At 43.3% G+C, this 13,055-nt stretch overlaps 1 protein-coding gene across 5 annotated transcripts in view; it reads left to right on the top strand.

Annotated features, from left to right (window-relative positions):
- The window catches only part of msrab (methionine sulfoxide reductase Ab), a 52,194-nt gene extending 44,558 nt beyond the window's left edge, over positions 1–7,636 (top strand). For all 5 annotated transcript variants that reach the window (XM_053846050.1, XM_053846049.1, XM_053846051.1 and 2 more), the window contains one exon: positions 6,298–7,636. In XM_053846050.1, coding sequence (XP_053702025.1) covers positions 6,298–6,468 — 171 coding nt within the window. In that variant the 3' untranslated portion in view covers positions 6,469–7,636. The remainder of the gene's footprint in view (positions 1–6,297) is intronic.
- The last annotated feature ends 5,419 nt before the right edge of the window (positions 7,637–13,055 follow it).

Genomic DNA, 13,055 nt, shown 5'->3' with positions numbered 1-13,055 from the left:
CTCGTCGGGTTTGGGGGTGGGATGGTTTGGGGCTGAAAGTCTCCGAACCTGGAGGGTGTTTGAAACTGGTGGACACATTAGCAGGTGACTCCCAGTCACGCAAGGTCAGTCTGAGACTTTTCCACAGAGGGATTCAACTCAGGGCTGCTCATTCCTGACCTGCAGACTTTCCAAATTATGTGCGATGGAGCTTCGTTTTTAGATGATCGTAGAGGAGATCAGTCAGTTTGCATGGGAAACAGAGCTGCCCTTGCTGTGTGCTTTTAAATGCATCACTTTCCCTCTGTTCTCTGTTCATATCAGATGAGGTCACATTTTGAAAGCGCAATATTTGAGTGTGTACCACTCACCTAATTAAATATTTCATGGGTCATATGCTTCACTTGGCTTCTGATCAGCAGCAGGTTCATGAAGGAGGAGGAGTTAGTCGACGACTAGAGATTTCAAGTCACGCAACTGCCTCTGAACGTGAGATTAGGTGGCGGAAGGTGTTCGGGCACCTTCTCACCGACTAACCTTTTCGTGGCAAGAAAGAGATCCTACAACAATGTTGACTAAATGGCTACATGTGGTGTATATATACTGTAGGCTCCCAGGGTGGCTGAAGAACCCATTTAACTTGCATTGAAAAGTAAATTATGAAGTGAAAACGGCAATTAACGGCACTGTTTTTGCTGCACCAGGTGACTCCTTGGGTGAACAAGCATGAGGGCGATCCTCTTATTTAGTGAGATTTCCGTCTTTATTTCAATACTCTTTAGCATTTGCTCGGGAGAGATATTCCAAGACAAAATATGTGGATCATTGACGCCTACAATGATCATTTCAGCTGTTCCACATGCTTTTTCACGTCACAAACGCCAGCATGTTTTTGTGAAACAAAGCAAGAATTATTTGAAAATGTTCCTGATGAAAAATGCTGCAGATGAGTCTGGGCCTGACCTACATAATCCACATTTACTTAGGGCTAATTTTGCTCCTCTTTTTTAAACTTGAGGTTGATACTTATTGAGCAGAGTTGAGTTTTATTTTACTGCAGCTCACAGACACAGTTTGTTTGTGCGAGCGCTGTGACAAACCTTCTTAGTGGGGCAATTCGAAATGGCCAAAAAAATTCCTTCCACCTCTGAATGTTTGACTGCGAATGTATCGCCGTTTCAAATCCACTGGCAGCGAGATATTTTCCTCATGCACTCGCCCTGACAGCTGATAGAAATATTTGTGGCGCATGAGTCACAACTTTGCTAGTTTGCCAGAAAGTGATCCATAAGTGAGATGTTGTCAGGTGGAATAATAAAAGGCCAACCTTCCCCCTTCTTCTCCTCTCCGTCTCCACCTCCGCTTTCTTCAAAATTCAGGGCAGATCTTGAGCATTTACAGGCGTCTGATGCCCTGGAACAAAAATTCGGGATGCGCCTCGCTCTGCATCACCATCCTTTTCTCCCTCTCGGAATTTGAGCGAGTCGGCTTCGGCGCTCACAAAATGTAGGAGCTCTCGCTTGAGATTAGAGACCAGCTAAAATGGATGCCTGACCCTCGCTGAGGAAAAGAGGGATGAGCAAAGCAGGGCAGCGGAAAAGTCAGACATAAAAAAGGAGTGCACATCATATTAGTGCACACACACCTGTTCTTTGAGGGAAAGTGGCACATAGGCTTGAGCACTGGTGTGTCTCCTGCTCTTCATTTCTTCACATCATGTCTCCCCCGGTTGTCATCTTTCCCCCGTCAGTCCTTCATCCTCTCACTCACGTGCTCTCTCACACTGTCTCTTTCTCTTTCTCTCTGAGGTCATTGAGGGCAAACACACTGCGTGTCATATCAGGCCATATTGTACACTGTCACTCAGACCATGTGCAGCACATGCGGAAAAATGGAATCTGCCTTTGTAATGGTCAAACAGGCACCATAATTTGGAATTTAAAATATAAAAAAAAAATGAATTGGTCATCACAGTTTCCTTCAGTTATGGCTTGTTTTTCTCATCCAGGTGAATTGATGTCCTTGTTTTTAATTAGGTTTTTTTGCATTAATGGTTGAGAAAAACATTTATAATTCACGCAACACGACAACAAGAGGACGGCATCTCTGGTAGTGTGGAAAGATTTTTTGAGTTGAATAGCATTTATCTGAAGGGGGTTTGTACTTCTGAGAGGAACAAGGTATCTAAATATGTTTCTATATAAAACAGGATGAATAAAGTACAAATAACACACTGAAAACAATGCTAATTTAGATGCTTTGAAATGAATGTTCAATCTCTATTTGACTGACAATAATGGAATTCATCTTGTGTAATATATTTTAGCCCCTGTCGCACTCTTTTGTTCAAGCTAAAATAAAAACATTATTGCTTTCATTTCTTCTTTTAATTAGCAATTATGAGTGGTTATTCATCTGACTGTTTTAATATTTCTGCAGAAAAGTGTGTAGAATAATGAGTTCAAAATAAAAAAATTAATCCTCTAAATAAACAGCATGTGCCAGGGCAGCATTAAGAGGGGTCAATAGCCACTCCAGTAATTTCATGGCCGGCCCAGTGAGCACTCCAGCGCTGCCCCCGCCCCCTGCCACCACAAACCCACAAATTGTCATTAAAATCGAGACTAAACTTTTCCTCTGCCATAATTGCATTTAATCTAATTCCTGGCTACTTTTAATTTCTTTTCTGGTGCATCTGACCATGAATAGTTTCTTGTTGAACTATGGATTTGTGTAACGTTAGCGTGAGTGAAGGCTTATATGCTGTTGGTAAATATTAGATGATGTTACAGATTTTTCATTATGCATCGCTTGAGAAAACACTGTACTTAATCGATAACTTTGTCGCTACCTCGAATGCTTCACCTGATTCATCCAGAGCCTGAAGGTACCACGGGTGGATCATATCGGAACCAAGGGTGCCAGGTACTGAGCCCATGTGACATCTGATCTTGAGCTAGCTTAGCTTGAGTCGCCAGGCTCCGCCCGCCTCTTCAGTGTTGGGCGTGTCAGTGGTGTTTAGGAGGTCCTCAAAGTCCAACTTCCTGCAATGTCTATCGCTATTGTCTCCAATGTATTAACCTGGTCCTGCTACCTCCTTGTGGAGCACTGAATGTTGGTCCAGAATTGAGGTCATTCTTTCCGTGATCTCAGCCAAGTCTTCCAACGCACAGGTTTTTGCCTCACGGACTGTTGGGTTATACATCCCTTTGGTCCGTTGATACCCAACAGGGTGTGACAGACTTCCTTCTTCAGCACTTCCATGCCTTCTCCTATGGGCTCCACCTTTAAGTTCCTCAGCTGTGGTGCAACCCATACAACTGCCTTGTATTCACAGCTCAAGCTTATTGCCTGCAGTGGAGGGCTGGAACCCCGTCCTCTCGACTTACTTGAGACGTGGTCGCAGCGCTTTCAGAGTTGGCAAGTCTGCCCAACGTTCTCAGCTACTGAATGAAAAAAAATTGAATTGCCTTGAATGTGAGAAAATAGCGACGCAAAAACCAATGACATGAGAATACCTCAGGATCAAATATTTCAGTGATGTGGTGGGTACGTCCAGACGTTGAGTCGTGGCAGAGGAATGCATTGGTGTTCTTGGGAAAAAAATGTTGTAATGTTGTGGGAGAAAATGTATGTACAATTGATGACAAAGATATGTTTTAAAAGAAAAAGCTGTTCCATATTTAGAACGCATTTGACTTGTGTTCCTAGGGACCAGTCTGGAACCGCATGTGGCCCCTGCCCCTGAGTCAAGCGTTTTTCAAGGTTTAAACTTCCGCTTATCAAGTCACACGACCCAATGTTTGTCAAAGCTAAAACCTTTTTTTAGCCATAGGCTGAAACCTCCCCAAAACTAACCTCAAAATATCCTGATTTCTCGCCCTCCTTGGCTGCAACACAACAACACTTTCTGCACACTATTTCAAATGTGATGACGAAGCCCATGATTAAAGGAAATGTAGCACAGCGTGCGCCGCATGGCAGCAACTTGACGATTACATAAAATCATCAAATTGAGGTCACATCCCTCCTCAAATGTCTCCACTATGAGTCATCGGGTGTCACAAGCTCTATGTCAATGCATGCCTCTTCCCGGTCGCCGTAGGGCCTGAGAGGGACGGAAGAGACAAGACAGTAGAGGAAGAACGGGAGTACATTCTTCTCCTCCACCTCCACCCTTCTCGGGGTGTCACGTCCTATTTGCGTCCCAGGGCTGGCTTTGTGGCAATGGCGAGCGGGGCTTTCTCTCGCTTGGCTGGATACGGGGAGGACTGGGTAGCGTGAAGCCGCGCTCGCTTGGGAGGCATACACTCGTTCATCCATGTCTTTGAGTCTTTTCGACAGCCGTGGAGTCAGACGGTGGAAGCTAAGAAGGTGTGATTCAACTCAAATGCCGAAACACCCCTAACACCAAAATAATAATTACCTGCCCCAAATGAAAGTGTATTTGCTCATCTCAACATGTCTTACCCCCCGCATCCTCCTTCCGTTCCTTGTTGCTGCAGTGAGAGAGCGAGCAAGAGAGAGAGAGGGAGAGAGAGAAAGAGCACGTAAGGTTATACACGGTAGCGTGACGCCGTGCATTCTGATTTATAGATCTAAAATGGCCGCCGTGTTGTGACTGCTGTGGAGGCTTGGATGTAGAGCGAGGGAGTGGTGCGAGCTTGTGAGTGCCGGTGTGTTCACTCGGACCGTTTTCTTGGACATTGTGTCCTCCCCATCGTCCGCCCCGAAGGCTTCCGCTCCGCCGTAGCGGCAAAGATTAATTGGGCCACGACTCGCTCGCCTTTGTTGTGCATTGCAGATGTTGGTACTAATAAGACTGTAAATGGGAGATCAATGGGTTGTGTGTTCTTCCTTTTGGTCTTATTTTGGGTTCCCTTCAGGGAGAGCGCAGCCCGTGCATTGTATCTGAAAACTTAGAGGTCAGCTGCCGCCTCAGTCGCTCAGTGGGGATGTGATTTACAGACTCCACTGCATCAGCACCACGACACTCTTGACTAGGGCTGCACTGCCTCCTGGCGGAGGGAAGTAAAACAGCGACCTCACACCTCAGATTGGATCCAGTGGATCACCCAAAAACCAACCACACTTTTTACACTATTTTCCCTTAGCATGACGCAATCTTAATTTCTTGCTTTACATAGTTATAAATCATCATTTTACAGCAAATTCAATCATCAATGAACCGTTCGTGAGCATTAAATATTATAACATTCAATTATACTTATGTTATCATTTTGTATTTAATGTCATTGTGTGTGTTTTTCTTTCAATATATGTAGGTACACAACATTGGATCGCTAGCATGTGTTCACCACTATAGTTACTATAGTTCTCATGCCATTTCTGACACGACTTGGTTCCAGGTAATGTGTCGTGAATTTAACAATATATGCAGTAGAGGATCTGTGTTTATCAGGGCAATTCTCAGCCAGGATGTTGCCAGTGTACTGACTTTTTTTTTTCTTTGCACAATACTTACCTTACACAATATTGCCTTATTTTTACTTTATCAAGATTATTAGATACTTTTCTAGGCATTTGAAACAATAACAGCCCGAGGTCTCACTTTACTGTAATGCACACAGAAGACTGAAATCCACATGTGTATTTACAGTCTACTTTCTGGGAAGGAGTTCCAAAATTTGGCCATAGAGTTGATGAAAGAATCCTCTCACTTAAAAAACCAAACAAAAGCCACATGCTAATGTTAAGCTAAGGTTGTGAGGGGCAGAGCAGAAGTGGAGTGTGGCATTTTAGTGCTGCTTGATCACTGATCTGTGACGTCTTGAGTCCCTCATAGCTGCAGCTTGATTTTTTATCGAAAATAAAACTGATAATAGGTACCTCAACTATTAAAATCTCATGGCCAAACGACTCAAGTGGAACTTGTCTCCGGCTTCAACATCTGCCACGTCTCACCACAGCGAGCCAGACTGTGATCCTCCTGAGCAGTTTGTATTTCGTGTGAACTCTCTTTTGGAGCGTATTTAAAGCCTGCTGTTTCCTGAAGCGTCCGAATCTCAAGGTGCACCTCAAAGTGAGTGGATGCTCTTTGAGGCTTCTGAGGAAGCGACTGAGCCCAAGTCTTTCTTCTGTCGCTCAGCCACACAGAGTTGAGGTGCAGAAAAGTCGAGCATTATGGCTTTGATCTTCATCATGTTTTATATTTTACGAGGATGTCTCCTTTGTCAAATATAGTTCCTGATCCCTCCCTTTGAAATAGTTTTTAATGTTGAAGAAGCAAACCTTTATCTGTATTGTCTAGTTTGTTTATATTATTAGAATGAATTATGTTTGTTATTGTGTCTCCAGCAGTTGGATAAAAAAGGATACGGACCCATCACTACAGAAATTCGAGAAGGGCAGCAGTTTTATTACGCGGAAGACCGTCACCAGCAGTACCTGAAGAAGGTCCCGAAAGGTTCCTGCAAACCTAAACGGACGGGAGCTTATCTCGGTGACTCCTGGAAGGATGGAGTGTAATGGGTTTGTTGGGAAAACAAAGTCGTGGCGCGAATAAAAAGCAACACTAAGGATTTAGTTGAACCTCCTGTTTGAGCTTCCCCCTGATTGCTCTGATTTCCTCCCGCCGCTACAGATTTAAAATCGTGCATGGAAATAAATAGGAATGTTTTTGTCGTGTTCTGATCAGCAATACAACGCGTACAGTACGAGGGAACTTGATCATAATATCAGCATTGTTCTGTGCCACTAAATCTGGTCCAATAAAGCAGAAGCGGTGATACATTTGGGAAATGAAGTGTATCTTACATCACCTGTTAATCCTCTTAATCCTCGCATGTTAATCATTTCAAGTTTTTCTGATTCTGATTCTCTGAGTCCATTAATGTTCTTAATTTGATTTTTCATGTACATTTTAATTTAAAATAAAATGTTTCTATTGTTCCCTCATAAAATGTAATTATTGTTTTTATTATTAGTAGTAGTAGTATTCTCTTTTTTTTTCTTCTGAAAATTTCAGTTTAGACTCCATAATTTTCCCAAATTTCACATCCCCATTAATAAATAAAAGTTTTTTGTTTTTTTTGTTTTTTTTTTTACATAAGAGAATGTTGGAGCCTAAATGCAGTTCTTTGATTTTAGTTTAAAAAGATTAATACATAATTTAAGTTCATTTAAAAACAGATAAAAATGTCTAGCGATAATTGAAGGGCCTGTTTGCGGGTATTTTCCATTCATTTGTGTGATTAGTTTGTCATTTGTCAGTTGAAGGGTTTGAGGTGGATGGCAGCGTGTGGAAGTTTTGAATTGCTGCACACCTAAAGTCACCTTGGGGCTTGCATAAGGGCAGTGACGCGGGCAGTCGGGAAAAAGTAAGAGTGGAGCCCCACGTTTTCTTGACCTCTCTTGTTACCTCTCTCTGGATAACTTTTGATACGTTGTTGTTTGGATGCTACGGATGCTTCGATGCCCTTTTTTTGTATTGGTTTTTTTTTACTGTTTGGCACCAGTAAACTGTTGAAACCTTAACAAACGTTTCTATGTGAATTTATTCAACAACACAACAGGAATATTGAGAGCGTCAAGCCGAGCTCCATTGTGTGGATAACTGCAAGAACGATCTTTGTCTTGTGTATTTTTTATTTCCATGATTACAAATATCATTGGCTGCATTGTAATATTGTGGTCATATTTCTTGGTATTTCTATTGCTTTCTGTCTCGTTTTTGCAGACCAGTCGAGGCTTGAGCGACCGATCCACTTCCACTTGGACTGACCACTGATGTTAAAACTGCTGCCTGAAACAAGGATGTCTATTCTGGTGAGTAGCATTTTCAGCCTCGTGGGACCATTGATCAAAGCAATAGGCAGGTGGTCATAACTTTACAGCAGATGATGTCTAGTTTTTTGACGTCACAGAATTATAAGCGCTGTTCTACTGAAATATACCTCTACGTTGCAATAGCGCGTTGCAGCCAGAAGATGGAGACATATAACAGGCTGCATTGTAAATAAGAAGTGGAATCAAATTGTTCTTCTATTTGTAATTAATACTTTTGTTTAGTGAATCTTGACATTTCATTTAGTTTAATATTCTTCATTATTAGTGGTAAAGTCCTCGCATCTTGTTCAGTCGCTTCATGAAGCATCTGTACAAACGACTTCAACACAATCTGCATAACAAATGTGTTTGTGTTTCCTCTTCTGCACCGTCTGCGCCGCAACAGTGGTTTTGCTATGAGTAAAAATCCTGCTCTCATTGAGGAAACTTTTATTCCAAGTTGAACCAGAACTCTGTTGAAATCACACTCATAAGATGAACACTACAAAAGCCATTTTTCGGTCGACCACATTCAAGTGTGATTCACCACGCTCTCGTCCTCCACACCCTCCTCCTCCTCCTCCTGTTTCTTCTCTCTGCCTGTGTGTCACATCCTGACACCTGTGTGTAGGTGTGCACCAGGGCACAGGTGCAGGCGCCGACTCTCCGAGCCTATTTCTGTATTGGGACAGATATTTTTGCATGTGTCTGCATGCAGCAGTGCGCGTGTATCGGAGCATGTGAAGCTGTGGCTCACTTACCACTGCGCTGTCTTTGGACACCTGCCTGGTCCTCACTGTCTACTGATAGAGCAGCTTTTATTTCAGAGTTGATCGTGCTTTAGTTTTGGTGTTCGGCGTCTGCAACGCTTCAACCACAATCTCAACACAAGAGATGTTCTGAAACCTCGATGCGACTTTAATTAGATCGAAACTTTGGCTTCTCAGCGAGTGACTATACCAACTCTGGTGAAACACAGCTGCTTGTTTCATTCCTATGTTGACTGTAACCAACTCAGATCCGTGAATGTGAAGGGTGGGGGCGGGGTCGTCTTAGCCAGGCACAAACTTACTTCAACACACATCTGTCTTTCACGTCTGAACATCTTTAAAACTCCAGAGGAATATAGTTATAATAAAGCAAAAGACATTTATTAAATGTACATTTTTGAAAAAGCTTTTTTTTAATTCACTGTATGCATAAATGTTTTATTAAACATGAGAATTGAGGTGACTTGATGAAGCTTCATGAAACAGTGTCATGACTTTAAGCACTCAGTAGGTGGCGCTCTCGACTTAAAAAATGATGTGAGGTTTTATTAAAGCCGTTCAAATCTTGAGATTGTTGAGCCATGTTTGAGATAGTTGTAGGAGCAGAATCTATCTATCTATCCATCCATCCATCCATCCATCAATACGCTTTTCTAGTTCCGCTATGTTACAGCCCGTCTTGCTATAAAAGGGCATCGGCTGTGGAACCGCACAGTAGCTTCAACTCATTTTGAATACTATACTGGTGAACTCATGTGTTTCATGTGCGTTTGTGAGTTAACTTCACCCCTCAATCGTGACGGTGGAAGTCCGTGTTGGAGGGCCACATGAAATTCAATCAGTGGCCACAAACGGCCCCCGAGCCTGACTTTGGACTGACAAACAGTCAATATTTGAGTGACGCCACAACAGTCCAAAGTGCCCATGAGCAGGCACCGATGATGAATGGCGTCGGCTGTGTGAAGGTTGCTGGAAGGGTAGGGGACTAAATTTATGTCTCAGTCGAAGAAGAAGGGATGGAAACGCGTGGCACTCGCTCACACGCGTCCATGCACAAGTACAGTGAAGCGGCGGCAGAACCAGGCCGTGCGTGTCCATCAGACAGAGACTATTGTGTGCAGATGGGCTTTAATGGGCCCACAGCTGGACACAAAGATGACCGCTCCAGGGTGACCCCCCCACATCTCTCGCTGACCCACACCAGCCTGAGGGGACACACGGCCTGTCACCTTGGATTCCTGCTCTTTTATTTAGCTGATTTAGCATCGCTACTGTAACAAAAATAAACATTGAAATGATATTTCCTGTATCATACCGTGAATCTACTAGCACTGCACCAAATCTACAATCTGTCTTTCATTGACATTTAGGTGCTTTCTGATACCAACAGTGTAGTTTAAGCTGCACTTGGAATTAGTGGTGTGTGTGTTTAAGCTCTTGCTTTGGCCCCCGGCTCTGAGTCAGACCCAAGTGACAGAGAATATTTAGGAACCAACCACATAAGGTCATGTGGAACTATTCAAAAAGGCTAATAAGTAAAGCATTGATATGTAAATCTTAATATTTGACTAGACAAAAACATGTTGCTAAAAGCATGTACGTCCAGGAGCTTGAGTGTGAAGCCACTTGTGAGACATACGAGTCATTCGCTTGAGGAGACTCGATGTTGGTGTTTGCAGCAGAACCAGTTGTTGTCAGACGTCCTTTGCACCTTTGCAGCCGCTCCGAACCGACCCGACACCCGACCTGCGTCCTAATGCAGGAGGCATCGCCCACGCAGCCAAACAAACTCGGCGACACCTTGCAGAGATGTGCACCCACTCACTTTTTCTCTGCTCGCTGCTGCTGTTCATGTTCATGTTTCTGACTAGGATTTCTGACAACCCAGTGATGGATGTTGTGATTTGACAAGTGAGGAGTGCAGAAGACTATTAGCCGTGTGTGGGTGGGTGTGTTTCCCAGCTGTGTGTGTGGTAACTTCTCTGCTCATTTCTGTCATGATGAATGCATGCAGGGTTTTTTTTTTTTGTATGCAGACGCCAGATGTGCTTGCATCCTCTCCTCCCCTCCCTCTGGTTCCTGCATGGGTGTAGGGTCTCAATCGGAGCATCGGGGCTCCAGGAACCCGAGCACAGCAGCGTCTCTGTGCTGCCCAGAGAAGTGCAGCGTTGTCTGGGTGGATGCATCTGCGGCCTGAGGGCAAGCTGCAGGAGAGCGTGAACCCTGGTGTGTGCCGGTTTCATATGTGTGCAGCTCCACGTCGAATTCAGGTGCACTAGTTTTGCACGCCATCGCTCTTCTTCTGCTCCTTCCTCTTCCTCACGAGTATGACCGGAATTCGGCTGCTCTGTTAGGGTCATGTGAGCAACACTCGTGAGCTTTTGGATGGGCAAACAGTCCAATATCCAACTCAGTGTCTGCACACGCGCGCGAAATGATGAACACGTTTGGCTCTTAAGAGATTATAGAGTCGACGTGTATCGGAAATGATGGTGGTTTTTGAAGATTAGTAAAAATGTAAATGTTGTTGCTCAGCGGCAAAACATCATGTACTCTGAAACTATAGTGATTTTTATATATATATATATCCATAAGGAATCTGTCTAACCCATTTCATACCATCCCATAATTTTCATCACTGTTTTTTTTTTTTGTTATTACTAGTTATTATGGAAGGAGCGCTTGGAATAACCACAATAATAGTCATCATCATCATCACGCCACCTTTGTGCCCTACTCTTCGGAGTGGTGTGTTCAGTGTGTGCTGGGGGCTTTCTCTGCAGGACTGTGGTTTCCAGCTTCTCGCCCACTCTGCGCTTCCAGAAGGCGGCTTCTCTAATATGATACCGAGGAACTTGATCAGACTCATTCAGGGTTAGCGAATTCACGTGGGAAGATTCGAGAAGTGAGTCAAGCAGCCTTGATGACACTTCAGATGTTTGTTTGGAAAGAGAGCGCAACAACGGAAGTTTGTCTTTCTAAGACGCCAAAGGATTTTTTTATTATAAATGATGAGTAAGTTATGTAGAAAACCTTGGAGCCAAAGCTTGAGTGACGACTGTCTGTGACAGATAGTGATCTTCAATCTCTCATGACTCAAACTGCTTTTGCTTATACTACTTGTTATATTTTTCCTAGAGTCCTTTTCGTACAATTACTGAAACAACTATATTTTTACTGGTACGAATACTACTTTCTCCTACAACTATTATTAATGCTACTTTTACATCTACTGAGTCCATAGCTTCTGCTCCTGATGATTCCCTGTCTTCAGTCACTGGTACATCTAATTCTGATACTGTTTAATACCAAGTCATCCATAAGGAAACACAAAGTTCTGACAAAAAAAACACAACAAATGTATGAAATTCAGTTCACACAAAAGTTTCTTTAAAACCATTTACTCATTTTTCAGTTTAAATATCTACGAAAAACCTTTGCGTGTACTTCTACAGATGTGAGAAATTATACTACATGTATTTACCATGATAATCTAGAGACTGTTAAATAACTGTTGATACTACAACTCTTAGTACTTCGGCTACCTCTTCAATGCCAACTACTGATTCTACTTCTGCCACTACTAGCATAAGTGCTAGTGCAGTCTGTTACCTATATCTACACTGTAATAGCACTGCTGTTAACTCTTCTACCGAAAATACTAGCACCACTACCAGTCTGCTCACAGTTGTACTCAACTTTGACAACTTCCACTAGTCCTTTCTGACCCTAGGTTTACCAGAAGTACTTGCACTACTGCTACTGAAGTTGCCACTTCTAATACTATTAATGATACAACTACCAATGCCACTGCTAATGGCACTTGTACTTCCAGTAGCGCAGCCAGTGTGTTTTCTTCTTGTGTTCTGAATGGCAGCACAACAGCTACAACAGTCATAGCGTTGCTGCTTTGCTGTTATGGTTCTATGCAAGGTGGCGTGTTGGAAAATGGTGTCCTTTTGATGAACCACCACGACTTTGAAGAGCTCAACAGAGGCGCCTGAATGATCACGACCTGAGTGTTCGCAGGAAGACGCAGTCAAAAATAGCCATCGAGGCTCCGCGTGGGTTTTTTTTAAATGTCGATATATTGGCCTCGAAAAACATCCGCTGGTGGAAACTGTCCTGACACGAGCGAGTGGAGACGTGCGAGGCGAGAGTGTGGCCGCTGAGAGAGTGGCTGATGACTCTGCTGGCTTGTGAGTCACAACAAGTTTGTGATCTTAGTTAGTGGAAGGAAGAAGAAGAGGCTCCTGTGTGTGTGTGTGTGTGTGTGTGTTGTCCTCGCACCTGTAACTAACTGGGACATTGCTGACCACATCAACATTCACTTCACGCTTCTCTTTTCTTGACGTTATTCTTTGTTTCTCTGAGGACATGCTCTAATATAGGAAAGTAAAAATATTATCTTTATTTTTTAATGAAATTAAATGGATGTGTTGTGTGAGTGGCGCATCTGAAGTTATATTCTCCGACCACACTCAACGCTATCGGGGACCACTTGCGGCCCACAGGTCA

Source organism: Synchiropus splendidus, chromosome 16 (assembly GCF_027744825.2).
Source record: "Synchiropus splendidus isolate RoL2022-P1 chromosome 16, RoL_Sspl_1.0, whole genome shotgun sequence".
Taxonomy (NCBI): domain Eukaryota; kingdom Metazoa; phylum Chordata; class Actinopteri; order Syngnathiformes; family Callionymidae; genus Synchiropus; species Synchiropus splendidus.
Note: the sequence above shows the minus strand (reverse complement) of the source record. Positions and strands in the feature narration are given on the sequence as shown.